At 38.0% G+C, this 26,248-nt stretch overlaps 2 protein-coding genes across 4 annotated transcripts in view; one reads left to right on the forward strand and one right to left on the reverse strand.

Moving 5' to 3' along the window:
• Nucleotides 1–10,309, forward strand: part of lpar6a (lysophosphatidic acid receptor 6a) — a 56,200-nt gene extending 45,891 nt beyond the window's left edge. The window contains exon 3 of the mRNA XM_058744954.1: nucleotides 10,197–10,309. The gene's annotated coding sequence lies outside the window, so the exon portion shown is untranslated. The remainder of the gene's footprint in view (nucleotides 1–10,196) is intronic.
• The window catches only part of nek3 (NIMA related kinase 3), a 30,330-nt gene extending 5,025 nt beyond the window's left edge, over nucleotides 1–25,305 (reverse strand). The window contains exons 1-14 of one of the 3 annotated variants that reach the window (XM_058744950.1): nucleotides 24,911–25,305; nucleotides 24,713–24,806; nucleotides 24,532–24,629; nucleotides 24,239–24,322; nucleotides 23,515–23,582; nucleotides 23,330–23,416; nucleotides 23,182–23,236; nucleotides 22,651–22,851; nucleotides 21,910–22,018; nucleotides 21,636–21,806; nucleotides 17,051–17,185; nucleotides 13,815–13,896; nucleotides 13,652–13,722; nucleotides 214–3,384 (exon numbers count right to left, since the gene is read on the reverse strand). In XM_058744950.1, coding sequence (XP_058600933.1) covers nucleotides 13,662–13,722; nucleotides 13,815–13,896; nucleotides 17,051–17,185; nucleotides 21,636–21,806; nucleotides 21,910–22,018; nucleotides 22,651–22,851; nucleotides 23,182–23,236; nucleotides 23,330–23,416; nucleotides 23,515–23,582; nucleotides 24,239–24,322; nucleotides 24,532–24,629; nucleotides 24,713–24,806; nucleotides 24,911–25,027 — 1,362 coding nt within the window. In that variant the 5' untranslated portion in view covers nucleotides 25,028–25,305 and the 3' untranslated portion in view covers nucleotides 214–3,384; nucleotides 13,652–13,661. Of the gene's footprint in view, nucleotides 1–213; nucleotides 13,723–13,814; nucleotides 13,897–17,050; nucleotides 17,186–21,635; nucleotides 21,807–21,909; nucleotides 22,019–22,650; nucleotides 22,852–23,181; nucleotides 23,237–23,329; nucleotides 23,417–23,514; nucleotides 23,583–24,238; nucleotides 24,323–24,531; nucleotides 24,630–24,712; nucleotides 24,807–24,910 lie in introns of those variants that run through there. The other 2 variants (XM_058744948.1, XM_058744947.1) reach the window with 2 other exon arrangements.
• Nucleotides 25,306–26,248: the final 943 nt, after the last annotated feature.

Raw genomic sequence — 26,248 nt, forward strand, 5'->3', positions numbered from 1 at the left:
TGATTTATGCTTCACTAAAATAAAATGTTGCACCACGGAGATAAGTTACAAACTAAGTAGTAGTTACTAAGCCTCTAGTGTCGACTTTAATAACTTACACACAGCTGATGCAACCCCGTGCTGGTATGCTAACGTTAGCTAGCAATCATCATCAGGTTATTCAAGTAAGTTAACGTTAAGCATCACATCAAAAAAAAAAAAACATTTACATACCTCTGCGATCACGGCAATGTTTGACGATGTCGTTGGTGGAACAAAAGTAAGAAGGTTGCCGACTTTGCCAGAGATGAAGTAGTTATATGACTCAAGTGACTTGAAGGCCTTCAGCTCCTGCGAAGTGTATGCGGATACTGTATGAACGAGATAGTTATAAATATCCGGATAAGTGACGGCTGGCAATAAGGACGGATCTTTACTTAAGGCTGTTGGGTCTATTTGATATGGGTCCACACCAATCAAGCTCATCTTCTCTTGATACCGACGAGATGAAGCCATTAGGCTAACTTACTTCTCCCCTCAACTCAAATCTACGCGCGGGCGGCTAGGGGCGGGCAAATGTCATGTCAACAAAATGGCCGCGGTTAGCTACTTCCGGTGTTTGCGAATAAGCCCTATACAGATTGTGTCAAAGCACTTTCCAATATCAAAATAGGAAAATAGTGTCAATAATGTAAAATGACAAGATTAAACACTCAATTTTCAGTTAAAGGCATTTCATTATTGAATTCAATGATGTCATCGTCCAGCTCAGTTCAGTTTAATTAGTGTCTTTGCAATCAAGTCGACGATATCGCTGGAAATTAAGTGCCCCCAACTAAGCAAGCCAGAGGCGACAGCGGCAAGGAACCAAAACTCCATCGGTGACAGAATGGAGAAAAAAAACTTGGGAGAAAACAGGCTCAGTCGGGGGGCCAGTTCTCCTCTGACCAGACGAACCAGCGGTTTGCTCAAACTGCAGCAAAGTCAGATTGTGTAAAGGACTCATTTGGTTCCAGTGGTCTTGTCCCGATGGCTGTCTAGGTGACGAGGTCCTCACTGGGGATCTGTCTCTGGGGCTCATCTAGGTGTCCTGATCTCCGTTGACGTTCAGGGCTGTAGAGGTCGTCTCTAGGTGTTGATCCTCCATCTGATCTGGATACAGACTGGATCCGGGTGACTGCAGTGACCATCTGATCTGGATACAGACTGGATCGAGTGGCTACGGTGATCTCGGAATAAGAAAGAAACAGACTAATATTAGCGTAGATGCCATTCTTCTTACGATGTAACAAGTACAATGCATATGAGGAGCAAAGACTAGCATGTCTGGTCTGATTACACAGTTAAGCTACTGTAGTTCAAATTGCTGAAAAACATAATAATGGCCATGATATAGAAGGGTGTCAAAACACACAGGGCATCATAGTTTGCCGTGTATGGGGCTGCACAGTGACATAGACATAGTGCCCATGATGACCTCTGTCCACCAATGAAAGTGCCTACAATGGGCACATGAGCATCAGAGCTAAACCTTGGAGCAATGGAAAAAGATTGCCTGGACTGATGAATCACATTAGATCAGATGGATGGCCATCTGTGTGTGAGTTTGTCATTTACCTGGGAAAGAGATGGCAGCAGGTTGCACTATGGGAAGAAGGCAGGCTGACGGGGACAGTGTTACGATCTGGGTAATGTTGAATTCATGTGGCTGTTACTTTGACATGTACAGTACCACCTAGCTAAAGACTGTTTCTCTCACCCAATTGAGCATCTATGGTATGTGCTGGACTAACAAATCCAATCAATGGAGACCACCTCGCAACTTGCAGGACTTTAAACTTACAGAATCTTCTGCTAATGTCTTAGTGCCAGATACCACAGGACACATTCAGAGGTTCTGTGGAGTTGATGCATCAGAGCTGTTTTGGAAGGACGAGGGGGACCTACACAACATTAGGCATGTTTTTAATGTTGTGGCTGATCAGGTTATATAGTTTTGCACTGTGATAAATGGCATTTAAAAACACAAATTTCACGTAGTCTGTGGAGCTTTCCCATGCAAAACATGCCACACAATGCTGTCATAAAGTTTCGAACCTGTTGCTATTCACTTGCTGGCATGCTTTGGGTGGTTGACAGGTCATTGCTTACTTGCCCAAAAGATCCTAACCCCAATTCTTGATATTTTAAGGCTTAGGTTTCTCCTTCAATGTAATTCTGTTGTCATTGCTCTAAAAAAAACATGCCCTAACATATAGATAAATCCAAAGTTCTGGCATAAAACTCTAGATGGCGCAGTTCGATAGGTCCAACTCAATCTGACATAATGACATCATCACATGGCACAGCTGATTGATTCTTTTTGTATCAGCAGCCAATGAGCTTGCTGCTCAACATTCAAATACTTGGCTAGTGCTTGCTTTTAGCAGTTGCAGTGCACTTCAGAACCCTCCACCTTCCCCAGCCCCACCTGTATAGATCTGCTATGGGTGATTCATGTATGCTATATAGGGGTTATTTTATATACAGTATGTTATATGTGCAGCAGCAGTATCTCACATGCTCACAGCAGCATATTGTGGATGTATTGGCAGTAGCAAGTCTCGGTACTTGCTTTGCCGCAGCAGCAGCAGCATAGCAGATCTATTCCGCCAAGACCAAACACATTAACATTGTCATGTACATTACCATGCCAATCCCTCAGAAAGTTGCCATGACATAAATATATTTAATGGTTGTGTTATTTGGCAATGCTCTTTTTGGAGATGAGAACAGTCTAATTGGGTCATTTGTCAGCTATACATTGTCTGTTTCACTGGAACTCACTAACAATCTAAATGAGACTGAATATAATTTTTTCCACCCAAGTACTGTGGAGGCCATCAACTGACATTATAAATAAAAGTTGCATTCATTGTAATTGAATGAAAAAAAACAAACAAAAAAAAAACCCACCAGTACTATTTATTGAATTTATTGTAACAGATATTACTTTTATTTAACATCTTAGGCGAAATAGTAGCCCAAAACCACATTATCAGAAACAGGGGTCTTCAGAATGAGTGTATGGGTTACTATCGTCTTAACAGTTCTTGTGCTGCACATCCTTATGTTTATCTTCGTCTCTCATAAGACTTTAAGCTTTGACTGAGGTAAATGAGAAAAATTAAAAATGGTTAGAGGGCCTAGACTTGGTCCCTGAGGCACTCCATGTGGCTTTCAGATAAGGCTTTAACACTGGCCCAGCATTTCCTCAACAACACAACTGGGGCCATTCATCTGCACACCAAGCGCCTCAACAGTCAGCCAGAAACCACTCATAAATCAAGCAGAGCAGGCAAAATTGCAAAATGACTTTGTCCTTGGTCTTGGCAGGAATGTGGCAGCATTCATTTTATGAGAGCCCTTAGTTGAGAAAAAATAAAAATAAAATAATTAACCAGGATTTATACACAGGTTTGAACATGTTTTAGTTTTCAACTGGTTCTTTTCTCAACTAATATCAACACTTTCCTCTGTGTTCAAGAGTTATTTCTTCTTATTATAATTGTCAAAAAACACCTGTGCTTAGGGGTGTGCGATATGACGATTTTTGATCGTGGACAATCAAAATGTCTCTCTCCACGATCTACTTTTGAAAAAATAGTGTAGTATTGTGCTATAGCACCTCTGTCTCAAAATACTGTACAACGCGACATACATTCACATCAAATGTTAACTCAGAAGTAGTGTTACATTCACTGGACACTGCACTTATTCACAATCACAAAAATACATTATTTGCATGTGCTTTAAATCCTTGCCAGTTAAACATTTAATTTGCTTTCCGTTATGACATGCGCTTTCTCTAAGCACACACACCTGAAGCGCACGCATACTGAAAAGTTATGGACAAAGTTATGTTTTGCATCTGATTGAGCTAATACACACAAGGATTACATATACGCAGTTGGTTATGTCTAAAGTGAAAGTAAACAGTTGAGAGAAAAACGGATGCTGTATATTAGATGTGTGCAGCTCTTAAAGCTGTTCCTGTCTGCTGTGCTGCTGAGTTGTTTGTGATTGTAGCTCCATGTAGCTTCGCTTTTCTGTTGAATCTCTATCTTGCTTTCACTCTCTGTTGTTTAAAGTGATAAAATATAACTTAATTCCCACCATATTTCTGATATTATCTATCAAACTAATCTGACTAATTTGATCGTTGATCGGTTCCAAAACCGCGAGTGCAGCACGTTAGCATTCGTTAGCCGGTTAGCTTGTCATCCGTGTTTTCATTCATGTTTCTATTCGCGTTTCCATTACTGTTTTTTTGGAGGGGGTTTCTCGCTCCGTTTCTTTCACTGTTATGCTGATGATATTCAGCTCTATATTTCTTTGCGGCCCGGCGAAACATACCAATTTGAAAAACTAACGGAATGCTAATGGTGAAAATGGTGAACTTTATTTTACAGTACTATTTCCATATACTTACTATGTAAGTACTGATGTATGTACCTATTAGTTAATGTACAGAATAAATTATGCGGTACTCAAGTTGGGGTATAAACATGGACCAAGGTACTTATTGAGTAATTGATGGTAGATGGTACAAAGTAAGTATATGGAAATAGGACTGTAAAATAGAGTGCACCATTTTACATAAACATTACACAGGAATTACCAGTTCTTCAAACTCTGTAAGCACTGTTGTTGAGAATAATTTAACATTAACACACACTTGTTTGTAAGTACTACATATTTACCACGTGTATACCAAGTACAGTATGTGTCTTGTTTGTTACCACATAATAGCACATTTTTCCGTAGGTGCTACACATTTACCATGTACATATCATTAGTTTGTACAGTAATGTGTCTTATTAGTTACCGGATACTGTAAGGACATGCCTGTTTGTACCCACTTGTCCGTAAGTACATATTTACCATGTATATACATTAGTAAGTACAGTAAAGTATCTAATTAGTTACCCACACTTGTCTTTATGTACAAACTAATTACCATGCATGTTACGACTGTTAAGCACAGCCGTGTTTCTTATTTGTTACCATGTACATACACCTCAGGTAAGTACTTTGTGTTAACACTCATTTGCCTGTAGGTACAAGATATTTACCATGTATGTACCAGGGAAGTACACGTACTGTAAAATAAAGTGCTACCGTAATTTCTTACTGCTAAATTCTGAAAAAACAGAAGTGTTAATTATCGGACCTAAAACTTCTACATGTGATAACCTAGAACACTGTCTAACACTTGATGGCTGGTCTGTCAATTCTTCATCATCAGTTAGGAACCTAGGTGTGCTATTTGATAGCAATATTTCCTTCGAAAGCCACGTTTCTAACATTTGTAAAACTGCATTTTTTCAATCTCAAAAATATATCTAAATTACGACCTATGCTCTCAATGTCAAATGCAGAAACGTTAATTCATGCGTTCATGACCTCAAGGTTAGATTATTGTAATTAGGGTTGGTACCTTTTTTCTTTACTCTCTGTGTAATAACAAAAACATTTATTTCAGTGAAAAAATAAGCCCAAAACTCTCAATTTCAACATTTTGAACAATAGGGCCCTAAAAAATTTTTTATTCCAGAAATTCTTGTGTGTTTTATTTTTTTCTGAGAATCAACTGAAGGCATGAAACATTTATTTATTTTTAATCAAATGCAAATGAAACCCTTTTATTTTTTTGGCAAACAAACAGAGGTTTACTGTTATAATTAATAGGCCTACATGGTAGAAAAATTGTGTCAATATTCCTATAAAAAAAGTTTGGTCCCACTTTATATTAGGTGGCCTTAACTACTGTGTACTTACATTTAAATTAATCATTTGGTACAATGCACTTATTGTGCACATGCATGTTTTTACAATGTACTTATATTTTTAAAAATACCTATATGTAATTACATCTGTAATTAATTTATATAATTACATATATAATTACACTGTTGACCCATCCCTCACACCTTAACCCACCCTTAAACCTGCCCATACCACCAAACCTGTCTCTAACCTTACCCATATTCCACCTCAATAGCAGCAAAAGTGTTTTGCAATACAATATGACCACAATAAGTACACTGTACTTATTTTTTGATGCAAGTACATAGTAGTTAAGGCCACCTAATATAAAGTGTGACCAAAAGTTTTAATAATAATTGTATTTTTTCTACAATTAAGTGATTAATGTGGTTGTAATAATTATTTTTATCATTTAATTGTTTTATTTAAATTTGACAGTAAATGGAATATATAAAGACGTACATTAAACTGTACAAAAGTAATACAAGAGTAATATATTACATGTTAAACCACACTTTTATTTTGACAGGTTGCTGTGAAGTTTGTGTGCATATGGTAAAATTCTCATGAAGTGACTCTCACAGCCTGTAAGTTAATGTGTTCATGTCATCATGTAGTAAGATGCAGGGGCCAAAAATCACCGCGAGTTCACGTGTGCTTCAGTATTTGTGTAACGTTAGTAAACAAAACGCTCTCAGTTACTCACGTAACCTCGGTTCCCTGAGATGAGGGAACGAGACATTGCTATGGGAAATACCCTTTCCTCAAATACTACTGAAGCCTTACTGAATCACGCCAGTGAAACTGGCCAATGGCGTTCAAGCAGGCGAAATATGAGCGGGAATCCCACTCTATATAAGGCAGTGCTTGTACGTCATCCATTCAGAATCTTTGACTGAAGCAACTTGGCATTCCAAGATCCTGAGCTAGGTGACATGGCAATAAGAGCAATGTCTCATTCCCTCATCTCAGGAAACTGAGGTTACGTGAGTAACCGAGAGCGTTCCCTATCAATTCGGTCACTCTACATTGCTATGGGAACGTATAAAATCCCGCCGTGTCACAACGATGGAGCCTGATTCGACTAAGTATGTCAAGTTTCACATTCGGAGCCGTAATGAGAGCGTCAATGATATTGGCGCTCTTGGTAAACACAGCTCAGGTCTACAGGACCTAGTCGAAACCATGTAAAAGTCAGGGGGGGGCGCGGCAACTAGACGATGCCACATCACACCAGGGGCGGAGAATGTGAAATGGTGGCTGCTTCGGCGCTTTCATAGTTGAAATTGTTTAATTCAGTGAAATCATGTGTTATGATGCAACGGTTGTACTGGTGCTCAATAAGCAAAGTATGATGGTGATCAAGTCCTAAAAGACGTGGTGAACTATATCATAACACTGTGATAAACTGATAGGGACAACATTGAATTGGTGGTGCGTCAATACAGGGTACATACGACCTAGTCGAAACCACTGATAAACATCTCAGATCATAACTGAGGCTGAATAGGCGCATGCGCTGCTCACACTGACAGCACATGCGAGGCAAGCGACGACACATCTAGGTTATAAAACCTCGCGAAAGTGCTGGGTGACGACTAGATATGCCTGAATAGATATGCCATTTGCCCAGGCCCATGAGGACACGAGTCCGCAGGTTGAGTGGGCCCGAACCCCTATAGGACATTCCATGCCCTTAGAGCTATAAGCCAAAGCAATTGCGTCCAGTGCGACAGCCTTTGCTTAGACACAGGCAGGCCATTTTTACGTCCACCAAAACATACAAATAGCTGCTCTGAGAGTCTGAACTGTCTAGAGCGCTCGATATAAGTGCACAGAGAACTTGACGGTGAAGAATGTCTGGGAGAAAGCACTCGAGCGCTTGGTGTACAGCACGGAGCTCCAGACAGTTTATGTGCCATGACTTGTCCGTTACTGACCATGTCCCGAAGGTTGGCCGATCGCTCGAGCTGTCACCTTCGTCGCTCTGAGGGCCAGAGCCGTGGCGCGTCAGAGCTCTTTGAACACTTCAGGGTCCGGCCCATCCTCATCCAGAGACTTGAGCAACTTGGCCTGATACACCTGGAGTATCGCCATCACGTGCAGTGCTGAAGCTGCTTGGCCCGCCATGGAGAAAGCCTTGCCGGCGAGGTTTGCAGTGGCGCGGCAAGGTTTAGAGGGGAGAAACACGTTGTTTCTCACTCTCCAGTTCGCCGCGGCTGAAGGACAGAGATGGGCAGCGACGGCTTCTTCCACGGGGCGGGGAGTTTGACATACCCCACTTGTCCATCCACAGAAGACAGGAGGGAGGGACTTTTTTATCTCATCATGCACCTTGGGGAAAAAGGGGCCGGGTCTCCGCGGGGTGTCCTTTTGGCCATGATCCGACTGGAGGTACCACTCGTCCAGACGGCTTCTGGCCGGCTCGGCAGGACGCGACCACTCCAAACCGAGCTCATCCACTGCCTTGGACAGGACGCTTAGGAGCTCGAAATCACTGTGATGGAGGTCCCCCACGTTGCTGCCATGGGGCACAGTGCAATCCAGCGGGCTGTTGGATCACTCCTCTCTCGCAGACTCTGCCACCGAAATGGCATCCTCCTCCTCTTCAGTGCCCTCCATGGCACCGAAAGACACCACAACACCACATCTTGTGCGTCAGGGGAGGGGCGGAGTTCAGCGGTCATGAAGCGCACTGGAAGGGGACCTGCAGCAGGGGGGTGAGGGGTGAGGAGCGCGTGGGCACTGAGCAGGGTGCAGGCTCGTCACCTGATCCTGACAGATCCGCATCAGAAACTCGCAGCACTTTCCTCCTTGGCTCGAAAGAGGCTGCAGAGGAAGAGCACGGCACAGCTAGTTGGGCGAGTTCATCCCCTTGGACGGAGCCTGAGAGTCTGGAGACATATATCCCCGCAGTGGGGGCAATCCGACCCCCCAAGCGCCACCTCTGCATGGGCGCGACACAGGCAGAAGACACACGATTCGTGGCCATCAGAAGATTCGATTGGCTCCGCACAGGAGAGGCAATCGCGAGTCATCCTTGTTTCCGAAGCTCACCAGAATACAGCAGGGGAAGAGAAGGCGTGTCCGCTGCAGCGTGTGGATCAAGGTGAGTAGTTCTTTCTTGATAGGCTTCTTGCTCCTCGTAGAAGGTTGGCTGAAGGAAAAGATTCTGAATGGATGACGTACAAGCGCTGCCTTATATAGAGTGTGATTCCCGCTCATATTTCGCACGCTTGAACTCCATTGGCCAGTTTCACTAAGTATTCAATAAGGATTCAGTAGTATTTGAGGAAAGGGTATTTCCTATAGCAATGTAGAGTGACCGAATCGATTGGGAACCGCATCTCTGCCATTCATAGCTACCGAGGCTAGTGGAACATGCAAGATTCATATTTAAACCGTCTTTTTGCGTTTTAATATTCACATACACTAGTTCATATCACGATTCGAATTAAGTGACAGACCTTCTTTTATTCAACCAAAATGCCAGAATTCCGTGGCATTCCGTGCTATAGGGTAAATTCCGTTTTTATGAATGGACTCTGCCATCCTGTCTGCATTTTCACGGTAACCATATGACCCTAGAAATGTAAACACACTTCAGAACATTTCATTTGCCCTGTGTGTTGTGTTTTAAAGAGTTGCATGGGTGACATCATGTCACATGGTCTCTCTCTCTCTCTCTCTCTCTCTCTCTCTCTCTCGTATGCGCCCAAATGCGTTCTCAGGTAACAAAATTTGGTACTGAATGATTTAATGTGAATAGGTACTCGGTAGTACCAACGCAATTCGGTCGGTACCCTTAAAAGTACCGAGTTTACAGGGTGGTTGTTCTGCACACTTAATAAACAAACACGAGCTGGTCCAAAATGCAGCAGCTAGAGTTTTTACTAGAACCAAGAAGTATGACCATATTAGCCCAGTTCTGTCATCACTGCACTGGCTCCCTATTAAACTTTGTATAGATTTTAATATCTTGATAACTTATAAAGCACTGAATGGTTTAGCACCTCAGTACTTGAGCGAGGTCTTATCGCATTACAGTCCTCGACGTCCACTGTGTTCTCAAAACTCTGGCAATTTGATAATACCTAGAATATCAAAATCAACTGCAGGCGGCAGATCCTTTTCCTATTTAGCATCTAAACTCTGGAATAATCTACCTAACATTGTTCGGGAGGCAGACAAACTCTGTCAGTTTAAATCTAGATTAAAAACCCATCTATCTGGCTTACACATAGCGAACTAATTTGTTTCTAATATTCAAATCCGTTGAAGGATTGTCAGGCTGCATTAATTAGGTGAACCAGAACCGGGAACACTTCCCATAACACACAATGTACTTGTTACATCGTAAGAAGAATGGCATCCACGCTAATATTAGTCTGTTTCTTTCTTATTCTGAGATCACCGATCCAGTCTGTATCCAGATCAGATGGTCACTGCAGTCACCCGGATCCAGTCCATATCCAGCCCTAATGGTGGATCAGCACCTAGAGATGACCTCTACAGCCCTGAATGTCAGCGGAGATCAGGACAACTAGATGAGCCCCAGAGACAGATCCCCAGTGAAGACCTTGTCTCCTAAACTGCCATCAGGAGAAGAACCAGATGAGATGGGAAGCGGAGAACTGGCCCCCCGACTGAGCCTGGTTTTTCCCAAGGTTTTTTTCTCCATTCTGTCACCGATGGAGTTTTGGTTCCTTGCCGCTGTCGCCTCTGGCTTGCTTAGTTGGGGACACTTAATTTCCAGCGATATCGTCGACTTGATTGCACAGATACTATTTAAATTGAACTGAGATGGGCGATGACATCACTGAATTCAATGAAGAACTGCCTTTAACTGAAAATTGAGTGTTTACTATTGTCCTGTTGCATTACTGACACACTATTTTCCTATTTGATACTGTAAAGCCGCTTTGACACAATCTGTATTGTTAAAAGCGCCATATAAATAAAGGTGACTTGACTTGACTTAAAGCGACAGTACAAAACATGCTGCCGCTTGTCATTAAAGGGATAATTCACCCAAAAATTTAATTTCTGTCATTATTCACTCACTCATGTTGTCCCAAACCTGTATTAATTTCTTTCTTGTGTTGAACACAGAAGAAGATATGTTGAAGAATGTGGGTAACCAAACAGTAGCTTGTCTCCACTGACTTTGATAGTGGAAATAAATAAATAAAATACTATGGAAGTAACTGGGGACCAGCAACTGTTTGGTCACCCACATTCTTCAAAATAAGTTTTAGGGTGTATTCACACCTGTCTTGTTTGGTTCGACTGAATCAAACTCAAGTTCGTTTCCCCCCTTGGTGCGGATCTTTTTGGCAGGTGTGAATACAGCAATCGCACTCGGGTGCGGACCAAAAACGGGCCCCGAGACCCAGCTGAAGAGGTGGTCTCGGTCCGCTTCCAAATTAACTCTGGTACAGTTGAATGGATGAACCAATGAATGGATGACCTTAAGCACATGTGTTGTTTTGTTTACAATTTCTGGTTCACTTGCAAAAAGAGCAGTGTGAAAGCGAACCGCACCAAACCAAAAAAATCAACATTGTATTTGGTCTGGACCAAAGCAAGTGAACTAGCAGACTTTATTTTCAACAGAAGAAAGAAACTCATTCGAGCTAAAAAAAAAAAAAAAAAAACAAGAGTAAATGATGATATAATTGTCATTTTTGGGTGAGGTATCCCTATAATGGTAATAAAACAAAACACAAAGAGAAAAATCACTCACTGCTCTTGACTGAAGAATTTCAAAACAGTTGCTTTAATAAGAGTCAATGTATAATATGTGGATATTTATTTTTATACTTGTTAATTCAATTTCTTAAATGCTACTGCTAAATACACCTACTGAAAAGTAAAGTACTATTTTTGTATATTATGTGTACTAGTAGCGTGTAGCCCAGGGCTCCTCAAATCTTGACCTCGAGATCCACTTTCCTGCAGAGTTTAGCTGTAACCCTAATCAAACACACCTGAACAGGCTAATCAATGTCTTCATGATCATTAGAAAATCACAGACAGGTGAGTTTGATCAGGGTTGGAGCTAAACTCTGCAGTGGATTGGACCTACAGGGTAAGATTTGAGGAACCCTGGTGTAGCCTATCTTTGTTCTTTGTTTTTAATAACAAAGATAAAATAATGACAAAGAATTTTATCTTTGCCGACTTTGGCCTAAATGTTTGCCATTCTTTTTTTTTTTTTATCTTTTACCTTGTAAGGTTTTTTTTTTTTTAATGGGGAAATTAGTTTATTTTACTGCTCAGACAACTTGCAAAATAGTAAAACCAACATGACAATAAATCGTGATATTTCTGAAAAAAAGAAAGAAAAAAAAGTGATATGATATTTTTGCCATATCTCCCACTCCTACTTGTGCTGCTTAATATTTTAGTGGAAACCATGGTACATTTTTTTTTTAGTTTGTAATTTTTAAAAGGATTTTTTTAGGGACTCTTTGATGAATAGGAAGTTCAAAAGAACAGCATTTATTTGAAACAGAATATTTTTTTGAAACAATGTAATGGTCTTTATTGTCACTTTTTATCAATTTAATGCATCTCTTCTGAATAAAATTAATTTCTATTAATTTATTGAAAAAAAATCCTACCACTCAAAAGTTAAGAGTTCTGTAAGAGTGGTATAATGTATATATAAGGCATAATGTAATCTACAACCAATAATGTAATGTACAGCCTCATGTTGTCGTCCTGATCACCTTGTCAGGGTTTAATTTGCCATAACAACTGTCTGTCCCCCAATTTCACCCAAAATGGAATATGTTTCTTCATAAAGTGATCTCACAAAAATATATATAATCTACTGTAATATATGAAAGCATTCAGTAAAAGAGTTTTGCATTCTGTCAGTCAATAAAAGGGTTTCTTTCGAAATCTGAGGAAGATAAAGCAGATCATTGCATGTTTTTATAAAGCTGTAGGCAGTAGTTATTTCCGTGTGGTGGAAATCTTATCTTATTCAAAAAAGCCTTTACAAATTCTTCAATTTCCCAGCAACAGTTTTCATTTGCACATTCTATATTCCACCTAGCGGTAATAAAGGAAACACATTTTCTCTACAACCTTCTTAACCAAAAAAAAAAAAAAAAAGATTATATATATATAAAGTTGTCAACATTTGAAGTGGATTAAAACTTTTCAGCGAAGTTGTCCTAAAACCTAAAACCAAAATGCGTACTTGTCCTAGGACAACTTTGATGAACTTTATTGATCCACTTCAAATGCTGACTACTGTATATATATATATATATATATATATATAAATACAGCATTTTGTGGCAAGATTGGTAAGTGGATCCAGATGTGTTTATACGGTTGTACTTACATGTTACATACACAATAGTGAAAACAAACAGAAGAGAGATGCTAAACACTTCACACCAAACATTTCAGACTTTTCATAACAAAAAAAAAAAAGAAAAAAAAAAGAGAAATTATAATTTGCATAAATGAAATCTAGCCTTTTTAGGGGAGTCATGATTAATTGTTTTCTTTTGCTTTTGAAGTGAAATATGACCCAGGCCTATTCCTGACAGGTGAGATTCAAAATGATTTTCTTTATGTTTTATTTAGTCACTCATCTTTCCCAGCTTCTTTATTATTATAAAAAGAGCAACATGTTTGATTATACATAAAGTGTCTTAGTAATAAACTAAACCAGATCTCTCTTTTTTTTTTAAATTAGGACTGTATTACTGTTATTAGTGATATTAGAAATCACTTTATTGTTATATTTTCATAATTTGTGATGAGAAATAAAAAAATAAAAAAAAATAATTGAATACAAATAAAAATGGTATGTACAAGTAAAACACATACAATAACTCACTTAAGTTTCTTTAGCTAATCATTTCCTCCAGTTCATTTATCCAGTCATACGGACACTCCTCTTCAAAATCCCTGCAGTCAAGGAGAGTAATGTGAGGTTTATAGTAAACAATGGGATTGGTGGAGATATAAATACTAACAGAGGGAAAACAAGAGAAACTCACGTGTCTTCATCATCTGAGCGTGGCTCCAGTCTACTGTAGTCTGTGATCATCTCCTCAGGACCGTCCACTTTGTCTCCATGCTCTGGGGTCAAAGCACATGATGACAAAATACTCAGATTATTCACAAGCACTACATGTGTTACACATTTATTTTAAAGAAGACAGCATCAGAGCACATTACCAGCTAACATTTAAACATACAGATAGATAAATATAAAAAGAAACAGAAATAGATGAGCAATCCTGGTTTTATACTCCTTACTAAAAATTGATTGCTTTGTTAACCCAAGTTTGTGTCTTCTTAATGACGATTCTGGTCTCTGTATAAGCTTAATACAAAAGAGAATGTTGTTTGCTGGTTTTACAGCTGCGAAGAAGACAATAATACAGAACTGGTTTACACCGCACATGTGTGGAAAACCATATTGGATCCATAGCCTCCTGAAAATAGTGACTTGTGAATGTACAACAGCGCGAATTAATGGGCCCAAGCCTTCTACTATTGATGCTTGGCAGGGTTTTTTCTTTAACATACTCGATTATATAAAGTAATTTCTTGTTTTTTTGTTGTTGTTCTTTTCCCCCTCCCTCTCTCTCTCCTTTTTGACTGGACTTTTAAAGTATTGATTATATGTCTGTTGTTTTGTTTTGTTTGTTTTGAATGAATGTTATATTATGATGTGTGTGAAAAAAAAAAAAGCTGATAACAAAAAAAAGAAATAGATGAGCTATCTTTCATAAAAATTGAATATTGCTTGCTTTGATATTTTGTATCTACTGCAGTGACGTGGCTTAAATGTCTTTACTCCACATTGCTATGCTGTGGTTGTTATCAGTGTAAAGCACTCTTCAAATTTAGGTCAGTATGAGGAAGGAGATGACTCACAAAAAACATTTTGGGATTTTACTGAGACAGTGTAGGTAGTGTTATATGACCACATGGCATGCATGCAAATTTAATGAACTTTAGTCTTCTCTGATGTCATATGTCAACAGATAATACTTATCTACTATATCAAACACCTTCAGAGAGTGACAAACCCCAGACTTCTGAAGGTTAGTGTATGTACAGTGAGGAAAATAAGTATTTGAACACCCTGCTATTTTGCAAGTTCTCCCACTTAGAAATCATGGAGGGGTCTGAAATTGTCATCTTAGGTGCATGTCCACTGTGAGAGACATAATCTAAAAAAAAATCCAGAAATCACAATGTATGATTTTTTAACTATTTATTTGTATGATACAGCTGCAAATAATTATTTGAACACCCGAGAAAATCAATGTTAATATTTGGTACAGTAGCCTTTGTTTGCAATTACAGAGGTCAAACGTTTCCTGTAGTTTTTCACCAGGTTTGCACACACTGCAGGAGGGATTTTGGCCCACTCCTCCACACAGATCTTCTCTAGATCAGTCAGGTTGCTGGCCTGTTGCTGAGAAACACGGAGTTTGAGCTCCCTCCAAAGATTCTCTATTGGGTTTAGGTCTGGAGACTGGCTAGGCCACGCCAGAACCTTGATATGCTTCTTACAGAGCCACTCCTTGGTTATCCTGGCTGTGTGCTTGGTCATTGTCATGTTGGAAGACCCAGCCTCGACCCATCTTCAATGCTCTAACTGAGGGAAGGAGGTTGTTCCCCAAAATCTCGCAATACAAGGCCCCGGTCATCCTCTCCTTAATACAGTGCAGTCGCCCTGTCCCATGTGCAGAAAAACACCCCCAAAGCATGATGCTACCACCCCCATGCTTCACAGTAGGGATGGTGTTCTTGGGATGGTACTCATCCTTCTTCTTCCTCCAAACACGTTTAGTGGAATTATGACCAAAAAGTTCTATTTTGGTCTCATCTGACCACATGACTTTCTCCCATGACTCCTCTGGATCATCCAAATGGTCATTGGCAAACTTAAGTCGGGCCTGGACTTGTGCTGGTTTAAGCAGGGGAACCTTCCGTGCCATGCATGATTTCAAACCATGACGGTCCCAGCTCTTTTCAGGTCATTGACCAGCTCCTCCCGTGTAGTACTGGGCTGATTTCTCACCTTTCTTAGGATCACTGAGACCCCACGAGGTGAGATCTTGCATGGAGCCCCAGAGCGAGGGAGATTGACAGTCATGTTTAGCTTCTTCTATTTTCTAATGATTGCTCCAACAGTGGATCTTTTTTCACCAAGCTGCTTGGCAATTTCCCCGTAGCCCTTTCCAGCCTTGTGGAGGTGTACAATTTTGTCTCTAGTGTCTTTGGACAGCTCTTTGGTCTTGGCCATGTTAGTAGTTGGATTTTTACTGATTGTATGGGGTGGACAGGTGTCTTTATGCAGCTAACGACCTCAAACAGGTGCATCTAATTTAGGATAATAAATGGAGTGGAGGTGGACATTTTAAAGGCAGACTAACAGGTCTTTGAGGGTCAGAATTCTAGCTGATAGACAGGTGTTCAAATACTTATTTGCAGCTGTATCATACAAATAAATAGTTAAAAAAATCATACATTGTGATTTCTGGATTTTTTTTTTTAGATTATGTCTCTCACAGTGGACATGCACCTACGATGACAATTTCAGACTCCTCCATGATTTCTAAGTGGGAGAACTTGCAAAATAGCAGGGTGTTCAAATACTTATTTTCCTCACTGTATGTGTGGTGATGTGCACTATAATATATTATGTAACATCTTATCTGTAAAGTATGCAGTAGTGCACCTCATAGAGGAAATTACTTTGTAAAGGTGCGTATACATAGCGGAATTGCATGCTATTATTTATATTATTTATTTTATTATTTCAAATAAATCATGTTCTTTCTATTCATCAAAGAATTCTAGATAAAGGTATGTGAATTTCATAGCAATATTAAGCAGCACAACTGTTTTAAACATTGATAATAATTAGAAATATTTCTTACCAAATCAGCATATGAATGATTTCTCAAGGATTAAATGACAGACTTGAGTGATGGCTGCTGAAATTCAGCTTTGCCATCAAGCAATGAAATAAATGTTAAATTATATTCTAAAACCAATTATTTAAATGCCAATTTCCCAAAATAAGTGTTTAGTGGGGATTGGTTTACAATATAAAGTTGTAATTTTTCACAGTAATGTGATTATGTGGAGTACAATTGTTAGAATAATTATGCGTCATGTTAGGTGTCTGTTTCTATGTAATTATTATACTCAATTGTTAACTCTCCTGTTATTAATGTGAAAAACTCTGTCCTGATGTGTGCAGACTGACCATCTCTATGTAAAGTGTATGTCTCAAAGCCATAGCAGAGCTGCGCTTTCTCCAGAACACTCAGGAGTCTATCAGGTGGATCTTTGTCCCATTGTTTCCTCACTCGTCTTTCCTGGGTCTCCACACACTCAGCCTCTATAACATGGCAAGAGAACGCAAAACTTGTTACAGTGTAATTATGCATTTAAGTATTGAGTAATATTAATTAACAACATGTACTCCTTCCTTACTATAGGGGTAGGGTTAGAATCAGGGTTTGGTTTAGGGTTGTTGCATGTAATTATGCATAATTTACTGTTAATACTATAGTAATTACATGTAACATACACTATATTGCCAAAAGTATTGGGTCACCCCCTTCTAATGAACAGGTTTGACTACTTTAGTAATTTCCATGAGTACAAATCTTAATGTCTAAGCATATAATGATATTCTAGGGAATTGTGTGCTTCTAATTTTAAAGCAACAGTTTGGACAGGACCCTTTTCTATTCTAACATGACAATGCCTCTGTGTATAAGGCAAGGTTCAAAAAGAAATGATTGATTTAGTCAGTGTGGAAAAACTTGACTGGTCTGCAGAAAGCCAAGTCCTAATCCAAGCTGAACACCTCTGGTGTGACTTTAAATGCAGATCTTGATCCAAAAACTCTTTACCAAACACCAATGACTTGAGCATACACTATATGGACAAACCTATTGGGACACCCCCTTCTTTAGAACAGAAAAAGGCACCAAAGGCAACAAAGATGGAAACATATTTCATGTATTTAAAAATTGTATTTCCATCTCTGTTGCAACAGTTTTGGAAGTGTCTAAAATGACTGTACCCATATGTACAAGTCATTGGTGTTTGGTAAAGAGTTTTTGGCTCAAGATCTGCATTTAAAATCACAACAGAGGTGTTCAGCTTGGATTAGGACTTGGCTTTCTGCAGACCAGTCAAGTTCTTCCACACTGACTAAATCAATCATTTCTTTTTGAACCTTGCCTTATACACAGAGGCATTGTCATGTTAGAATAGAAAAGGGTCCTGTCCAAACTGTTGCTTTAAAATTAGAAGCACACAATTTCCTAGAATATCATTATATGCTTAAACATTAAGATCTGTACTCATGGAAATTACTGAAGTAGTCAAACCTGTTCATTAGAAGGGGGTGACCCAATACTTTTGGCAATATATTGTATGTAACAAGGACACTGTAAAATTAAGTGTTACCAGGGCTGGAAATGAGGGGGAAACGGAGTCTGGGGAGTGAATTTCGAGGGGGGACGGCGTTTCATTTCCTACTGGTTAGGTTTATTTGGAAATTAAAGTGATTTCTATATTTTATCCATTCAAAAGACTAAAGCGATCCCAGTTCTGCATATAAACGTTGCGCTGTGTTTATGGTTCGCTGCACAATGCCGTCTTTTCCCATTTAATACCTGCAGACTGCAGCCAAAAGAAATGCTTCTCTATCGCTGCACGTCCTGCTCCTCACAGCACAGACTGTGAAAGCAGACTGCAGTTGTTGTCATTCATTGTAACAAACAAAGTGTAGAGAGGATGTAAATAATAAATTAAGTGTGCAGTGTAGAGAGCTTCATTCATTAAAAATGGAAGTTTGTGAGATAGCGATGAACGGATAACAATAACATTGTTATTATGAGATGCATTAATGCCACCTCTGAGTCTTGTCAAAAGTTTCTTAAATTCTGTAAATATTCCTTAATGCCACATTTGTGCTCTTTTGTGCCATGCAAAGATGAATTGTTGATGCTGATTTCATTTGACTGGAAACTTATTCTTCCTGATTGTTATTGTTATATCTTATTATTTTAATTGAATTTATTGTGTAGTTAAAATTTTTTGATAAAAGTTTATATATCTACATTTTTTGGCACAAAAGATGACATACATTTAATAAAGCTAGAAAAATGGCATTACAAAGGTTTAAAAAATAAAAAAATAAAACTTCAAGGAGTCAAATAACAATAGGAAGGTTAATTTCTGGGTCATTCCTGGGATTCAATAATATTTCAGTCCCCCAGAGTTTCTAAAGTGGTGGTTCACCAAAATTGTTAGAAGCTTTTCACAAAACTTGGGATGCCCATTATAATTAATAAAAATAATTATTGCATTTTTATATTTTTAGCATAAAATAATGTCTTATATCTATCTTGAACCAAGCATTTTGCAATGTCCCTGAGTTTGTACTTAGAAAATTATTAACAAAATGTGCATAGTGTCTGTGATTTTTGGCAACAATGTAAGCATTTACTTGTGTTCCTTTCTTGTAAAAAATATTTTTCTAAAAAAAATGCAAAATATTTGATAAAAAAAAAAACAGACTGTAAAGTTATGTCTCTCAGTCTGAACTCAACCCCGTCACAATAACCATTCTTCGCCCATAATAATTTAGTCTCCACTCATATGTGACTTCATTCAGGTCTCTTTAATAGTGGTGCAGAAAATGGTTAGTAGTATCATACTTTTTATTTATATTTTTGAGGCATGTTATGGTCAGGGAGGGTACTGTCAAGCTTAACAACTCAATCCCCGTCATATAAAATTAAGATGGAAAATTATTACTTTTACAACATTTTATTTTCATTCATAAGTATATACAATGTGTTTATTTTATTGCTGCCATATATGGCCTACTCTCCTACACTACATGATGAGCAGTGGCCATTTTGTGTGAAAAACCACAACCCCGTCACACTCAACCCCATCACAAATATATGTATTTCTCATTGTTACAGGGTTGTAAACTTGTGACAGGGTTGAGTTATTTACTTCATTTATTAATCATTTTAATGAAAAAATATAAAATAGTCATGGTTTCAGTATATATACAGGTGCTGGTCATATAATTAGAATATCATCAAAAAGTTTATTTATTTCACTAATTCCATTCAAAAAGTGAAACTTGTATATTATATTCATTCATTACACACAGACTGATATATTTCAAATGTTTATTTCTTTTAATTTTGATGATTATAACTGACAACTAAGGAAAATCCCAAATTCAGTATCTCAGAAAATTAGAATATTACTTAAGACCAATACAAAGAAAGGATTTTTAGAAATCTTGGCCAACTGAAAAGTATGAACATGAAAAGTATGAGCATGTACAGCACTCAATTAGGGACGCAGCGATTAACCGGTTTTACAATTAACCGCGCTTTAAAACGTCACGGTTACAGAACAAATGAATAATATATCATCAATGAAACCACAAAGCTGATTACAATAGTCATTTTAAGTGTTATCACTATTAATATTATTTTCTAAAATGAGGTACATGAAATATAAAAGTACATCTAAGATGTTTTTGCAACAGCCAAGTCTCACGCGCAGTGTACACGTCACCGTCCGAATCCGTTCACTTCATTTCTTTCACTCCTTTCTAATACTCAACTGCCTTACACTATATAGGGATTAGTGAATGAGTGAACGAGTGAGCGATTTCGGACACAGCTTCAGTGTAGCGGAGCCTTTACGATTAATTAACCGTGACGTTTTAAAGCGCGGTTAATTATAAAACCGTTCATGTTCATACTTTTCAGTTGGCCAAGATTTCTAAAAATCCTTTCTTTGTATTGGTCACATTAATATTTTTAGAAAAATATAGGGAAGACAATTAAGAACAAAAGTATTTCTGGCTGATTACCATCTAACATGTTAAGGGCTAAAACAATAAAATTGTGGTTTCAGTTCATTTTAAATTAATAATATTTTTTACAAAAATAAAGAGACTGTAGACACACAATTTGTGTATTTTTAGCTTCAGTCCTATAAAAATGTGAAAATGTTGATAAATGTTACATTTGTTATTATTAAATTGTTATCAGGGACACAAGAGCAGTAGTTAGAAATTTCTGTGTAAAACCCTTTTTAATCCAATCCCAATTTGTCCGTTACGGGGTTGAGAAAATAAAAAAAGCTGGGAAAAAACTCAAATTGATAAAAGGTCTTTAATGCCTGAGGTGGGAAAATATGATATTTTGAATATGATATATTAAAATATGATGAAAACTTTTTGGAGGTTTGATATGCGCCTAATGATGTGGGGTATTTAGAAGTTGAATCACATGTAGTTGAAAAACATGTATATTCCAAGTTGAAATGTTTACCGAATCCCAGGAATGACCCTCCTGTCATTTATCAGAAGGTCTGTTCCTAATTTTTTATTTTATTTTATTTTTTTAAAGTAGGAGAATAGAGTCCTCAAGAATGTAATATTAAAAACTAACTGCAAACGTTTTTGCAACGCATTATGTGCAAATTCACACACAATGTATCTTTAATTTTTTAGAATTGCAGGTGCTTGTCTAAATATACAAGAAAGTTTAGAGAAAATATTAAATACGCTGTTAATAAATGTTATTATAGATTATAAAGTGTTTTATAATTAAATACATCCTAAAGGTCATCTAAAATTACCATTATTAACCCCCCCGCTCCGGCCCCTTTCCAAGCTAGAGTCCCCCCAGTGAATTCTGGCCATTTCCACCACTGAGTGTTACCCAAATAACTACCAAGATATATATCCAATAAACAGGGTAATACCATTCTACGTATCAGTGGTACAGTACCTGAAATGCGATCAGTCCGTTCTGCATTTTCCATGCTACCAGTGGAAATGATGTCAGCATTTCTTAGGACCCCCAGCACGGTATTACAAGCTCCGACTGCCCACCTCTTACGAGAAGCTGGGTCATCAATGCAGTTGTTTTCCAAAGTGGACTGTTCTACTTGCATAGTTCCTGATCACAAATGAATAAATTACTTAATCAGTTAGGTTGATTCACTACAGGTTTTACCTGAAATTGGGAATTAGTTCATGTGTAGCAGATCTGAACTAGTGACCTTCGGTGGTAGTTGTGATCACTAAACTCTTCTGTCCTAAAAACATGGCCACTTTCTCTCCTTCCTCTCTCCTCCAGTGGTGTGTTCGTTCTTGCACCAGTTCCTTATTCTGCCCAGCAAAACAGAGAGAAATAAAGAGCTACTGTAATATAAATTTCAAACTAATTTAAGGGTCAGTGACAAATAAGAGTGTCCACGATAAAAATCTAACCACATGCGCCACACAGTTTAACCACTAGTTCTTAGAAATATACTCTTTGTATATTTTGTAAATATAATTTCTAGGTAAATAACATCTTTTTTTTACAACTATCTTGAATTGCCAGTTCTAAAATATCTTCAGTTTTTTGTAGGAGTTGCAACACATGCCATTTTTCCCAAATTAACTTTGCCTTGTCAATAGGTCAAATGATCTGATATTTTAAAAGACTTATTGACCTTGACACACAGTCATGGCAATCCTCTTGATGATTTCCTATTTTATATTCTTTTCCCCTGCATATTTCTGCCTTTTGGCTGCACTACATGACTTTGATTTTATGGTAAACATTACTTAGCGCTGCAGTATTGTTTCTAATAATTATATAAGTAATAAAAATAATACAAATATTTTTTTTCAAAATAATAAATCTGAATAATTCTGATTTCATGATCCTCCTGCATCACTCCATCAAATATTGATGTGGCTGGTTAAGACTATGTGTTTTAAAAATAATTTAATTGAAGAATGAGCTGATGTACCTCTGGCACCAGGTGTTTATGGAGCAGTCGAGACACACGGTGAGAGCTGAGGATTGTGTGTACAGAGGGTCTGTCGCTAGGGTTAGTCTTGAACATGTTTTTGATGAGGTAGTGCAGCTCATAGGAGAAGTGGCTGGGTAAAGGTGCATACGCCCCACGACACACCTTCAAGATCAGACTCTTCCAGCTACGTGACTGAAACTAATGAAGGGAAGGTTGACAGTAAAAGAGGACAGGAAAATGTAAGGACAGGTGTCCTTAACATCCAAAACACATATAGTAACAGCAGTGCAACTCAAAGGCTGATGATACATGAGGCAACTTTTTGAGCAATGTGCCAGGCAACTTTGGGCAGTGTTGCCATCAACAGGCAACCAGGTGAGACACAGGGCCAACGACCTATCCAGATAGAAAAGCTGCCTGGCAAAATTGCTCAAAAAGTTGCCCCATGTATCATTAGCCCAACATTCTACATTGTTTGATGTAAAAGCCATTTTTACTATACAATTAAGGATGTTAAGAGGAAATTACCGGGTGTTGGAGTGTGCAAAGTTCATACAAGACACAGCCAAGAGACCAGACGTCACTGTAATATACATGCATATTAGTACAAATGTAACCTGAAATGTAAAGCTGATGTTAAACTGAGGGAATTGCTGTAATTTCAGGAAAACTGTACCTTTTATTATTGTAAGGTTTGTTGTCCCATATTTCTGGAGACACATAATATGGAGTACCCACATAGGTCTGAGCATATGCTTTTGCACTTGCAGAAATACATATAAAAATACTCAAATGATTATATTTGTGCACAGAATAGTAAACACCAAAATGAAATGACAAAAAAAAAAAAAAGCTGAATACCTGTTTAGAGAACATGCCGAACCAAAATCCCCCAACTTCACAGTTCCACTGTCTGTCAAGAAAATATTCTGTAATGAAAATGAGAAGGAAAACAGCACTGATTTTATGCACAAAATAAAATCTTTCATTAATTCACAAAAAGTTCCAGGATGGTGCTTCTATTTGAGCGACAACTTTCTACTTTTGATGGCAATCAAATGGTGATGGTATGGTGAACTGATAACACTGGCCTAACCAAAAACTAAACACAGTAACTATACATTTTGAGAGCAAAGACCAAAATCAGGTATCAGGTCTTGTAAATGTTCAGATACCAGGACAGTTGTATCACACTTAAGTTTTTACTTTATGCCCTAAAAATTAATTAAACAATAAAAATTAGAAATTAAAAACATGCTTATCATAGAAGAGTTGAAAAGTCATTTAAATGAGATAATGAGATAATAGAATAAAAAAAAAGGGTGCCACATAATTGATCCTTTATACATTTATTTTTTATCTACTAAATAAATAATTTGTTCATCACAATTTCCTCCTGAATCCCTTCATCAAACATTGATGTGGTTGGTATAGTTACAGTACTGCGTTTTGCCTTTGTAGGGCAGAATAGTTGGGCTGAAAAACGTATGTGCAAGCAAATTACTTTGGGCTTCCCCTGCAACATAAATAATAAATCTTTTTAAAATAAGGAAAAAAAAAAATCACAAAACACAATAAAAAGTACCTTTGATTTTAAATCCCTGTGAAGTACTCTTTTGTCGTGAATGTGTTTGGTGCCTTGACACATCTGTGCAAACCACTTCAGGATCTACAACAAAGAGATGACAACATCGAATAAACTGCATAAAAATAACCAAACATAGTAACTCCTTATTCTTGATATCCCAAACTTACTATCAAGTTTATGTTAGTACTCATTACAAAAATAAGATGTATATGTTAACAACTGCGCCAGAGAGATAAACCTGTTTAATTTTAAGAATTAATTTGAGAACAGGACCGTCATCTTTGTCATACCACGTCCTCAGTGAACAGAATTTTTTTTTGCTGCTGTATCCTTTGAAGAAGATCTCCACCACTGCAGAACTCCATTACAATGTACAAATGACCATCAGCTGAAAAGAGAGGGTCCATTGTTTTTTACTTTTGAGCTTATGAAATTTGTGTCATTTACAGCATATAAAACACCCTGACAAACCTTCAAATGAGTCTTTGAATGCCACAATGTTTGGATGCTTCATTCTGGACAGAAGCACAGCTTCTCTTCTGCTGTTTCTTATCCCAGAATCAGCCTATGAATCAGTACAGGAACTCTTTCATGCATTTTACAAGTATGATCAACATAAACTTTATATGTATATATATTTTTTATTTTTAAATTCTGAGCTTTCATTACCTTTGGCAGTCGTATTTCCTTCATAACATAATTTTGGCCTTCGTTTATTGGCTGAACCAAAAGAGCTCGACCGAAAGACCCTTCACCAATGACTTTCACTAATGAATATTGATCCATAATAGCAACTTCAGACACAAAATAAATGCTTAAAGCTGCTTTTCTTCTTCCTTCTTAACGTAGCACTACAAAACTAATTATACGTCTGTTATTCACCTGTTCGAGATTTAGACAGAACATAACTGAAAGGCAATATATTTATGTATTTTCTAAATAGCTTTAACCAGTGCAAAACTAGATTAAGGATGTATTTGCTCGGGACAGGAGAGTGGCCGCGCAAGTACCACCATTAGTTTGTTTCAGGTATAGAAGCGATAGTATCACTTCCGTATTGTTACATGACGTAGTGATGACGCTTTTGACCTGTGTAGCGTGGACCGCACTGACAACAAGCCGAGAAACATGACAAATTTAACATCAGGTTATAAATATTAAATAAATAATTTGGGTATTATTAAAGGTATCTCGGTATTGTGTAACTGGCCATCTCGATAGGTCTAAAAATTTCAATATTTTAACTCTGTGCATTTTAAATTTTAATGATAATGACCACCACGTTTTTTCAGTATCATTATTCATGTTTAAAATATTGTCCATACAGCTGCTCAAATAGCGCACAGTCACGCGATACCCGCTTCTTTTCTCAGCGCTGATCGGAATGGGCCAATTAGATATCTATGATTACTTATATATAATAAATAAATAAACCTTTTAGAGAGATCACTGTTTCAGATTTCTATTCATATGTTCAGTTTAAATACAGATAATTTTTACCGGTATATTTCAACGCATACGCATTTTATAGTGTACAGATTTGTTTTATTTTTTATTAAACCATCCTGATATTTGAAAGCAGCTCAATGGATGATTCTGTTTCTGAAGCGCAAGGCTCCCTCTGGAGGCATACAATGGTTCTGCTATGACTATTCCCACGTTTAGTCACTAGATGGCAGGAAAAGTATGTAGTAAAGTTTGATATAAGCAGTCCGTGCAGTTGTTGGGGCTCTCCTATCCTGAAGCGTATTATATACGTGATAGCCAGCATGTGCTCAGTGTCTGAAAAAGTAAATTTTATCGGCATACTTCTAATCAAGTCTTTGCATTTTGGCATTGGATTAACCCTCTTACCAGCGCCCCCACACGCAGAAATCGCCATACCCAAAATGACCGCAGGCTCTTTTGAACCTCTTGGTCAAGACTCTGATGAGGCATAATTCTGGGATCTTTGGACAGCAGACACTTGATAATTTCTTGTCAACAAATCAGAATTACTCGTGGTTG

This window comes from Onychostoma macrolepis, chromosome 15 (genome assembly GCF_012432095.1).
Source record: "Onychostoma macrolepis isolate SWU-2019 chromosome 15, ASM1243209v1, whole genome shotgun sequence".
In the NCBI taxonomy this organism is placed as follows: domain Eukaryota; kingdom Metazoa; phylum Chordata; class Actinopteri; order Cypriniformes; family Cyprinidae; genus Onychostoma; species Onychostoma macrolepis.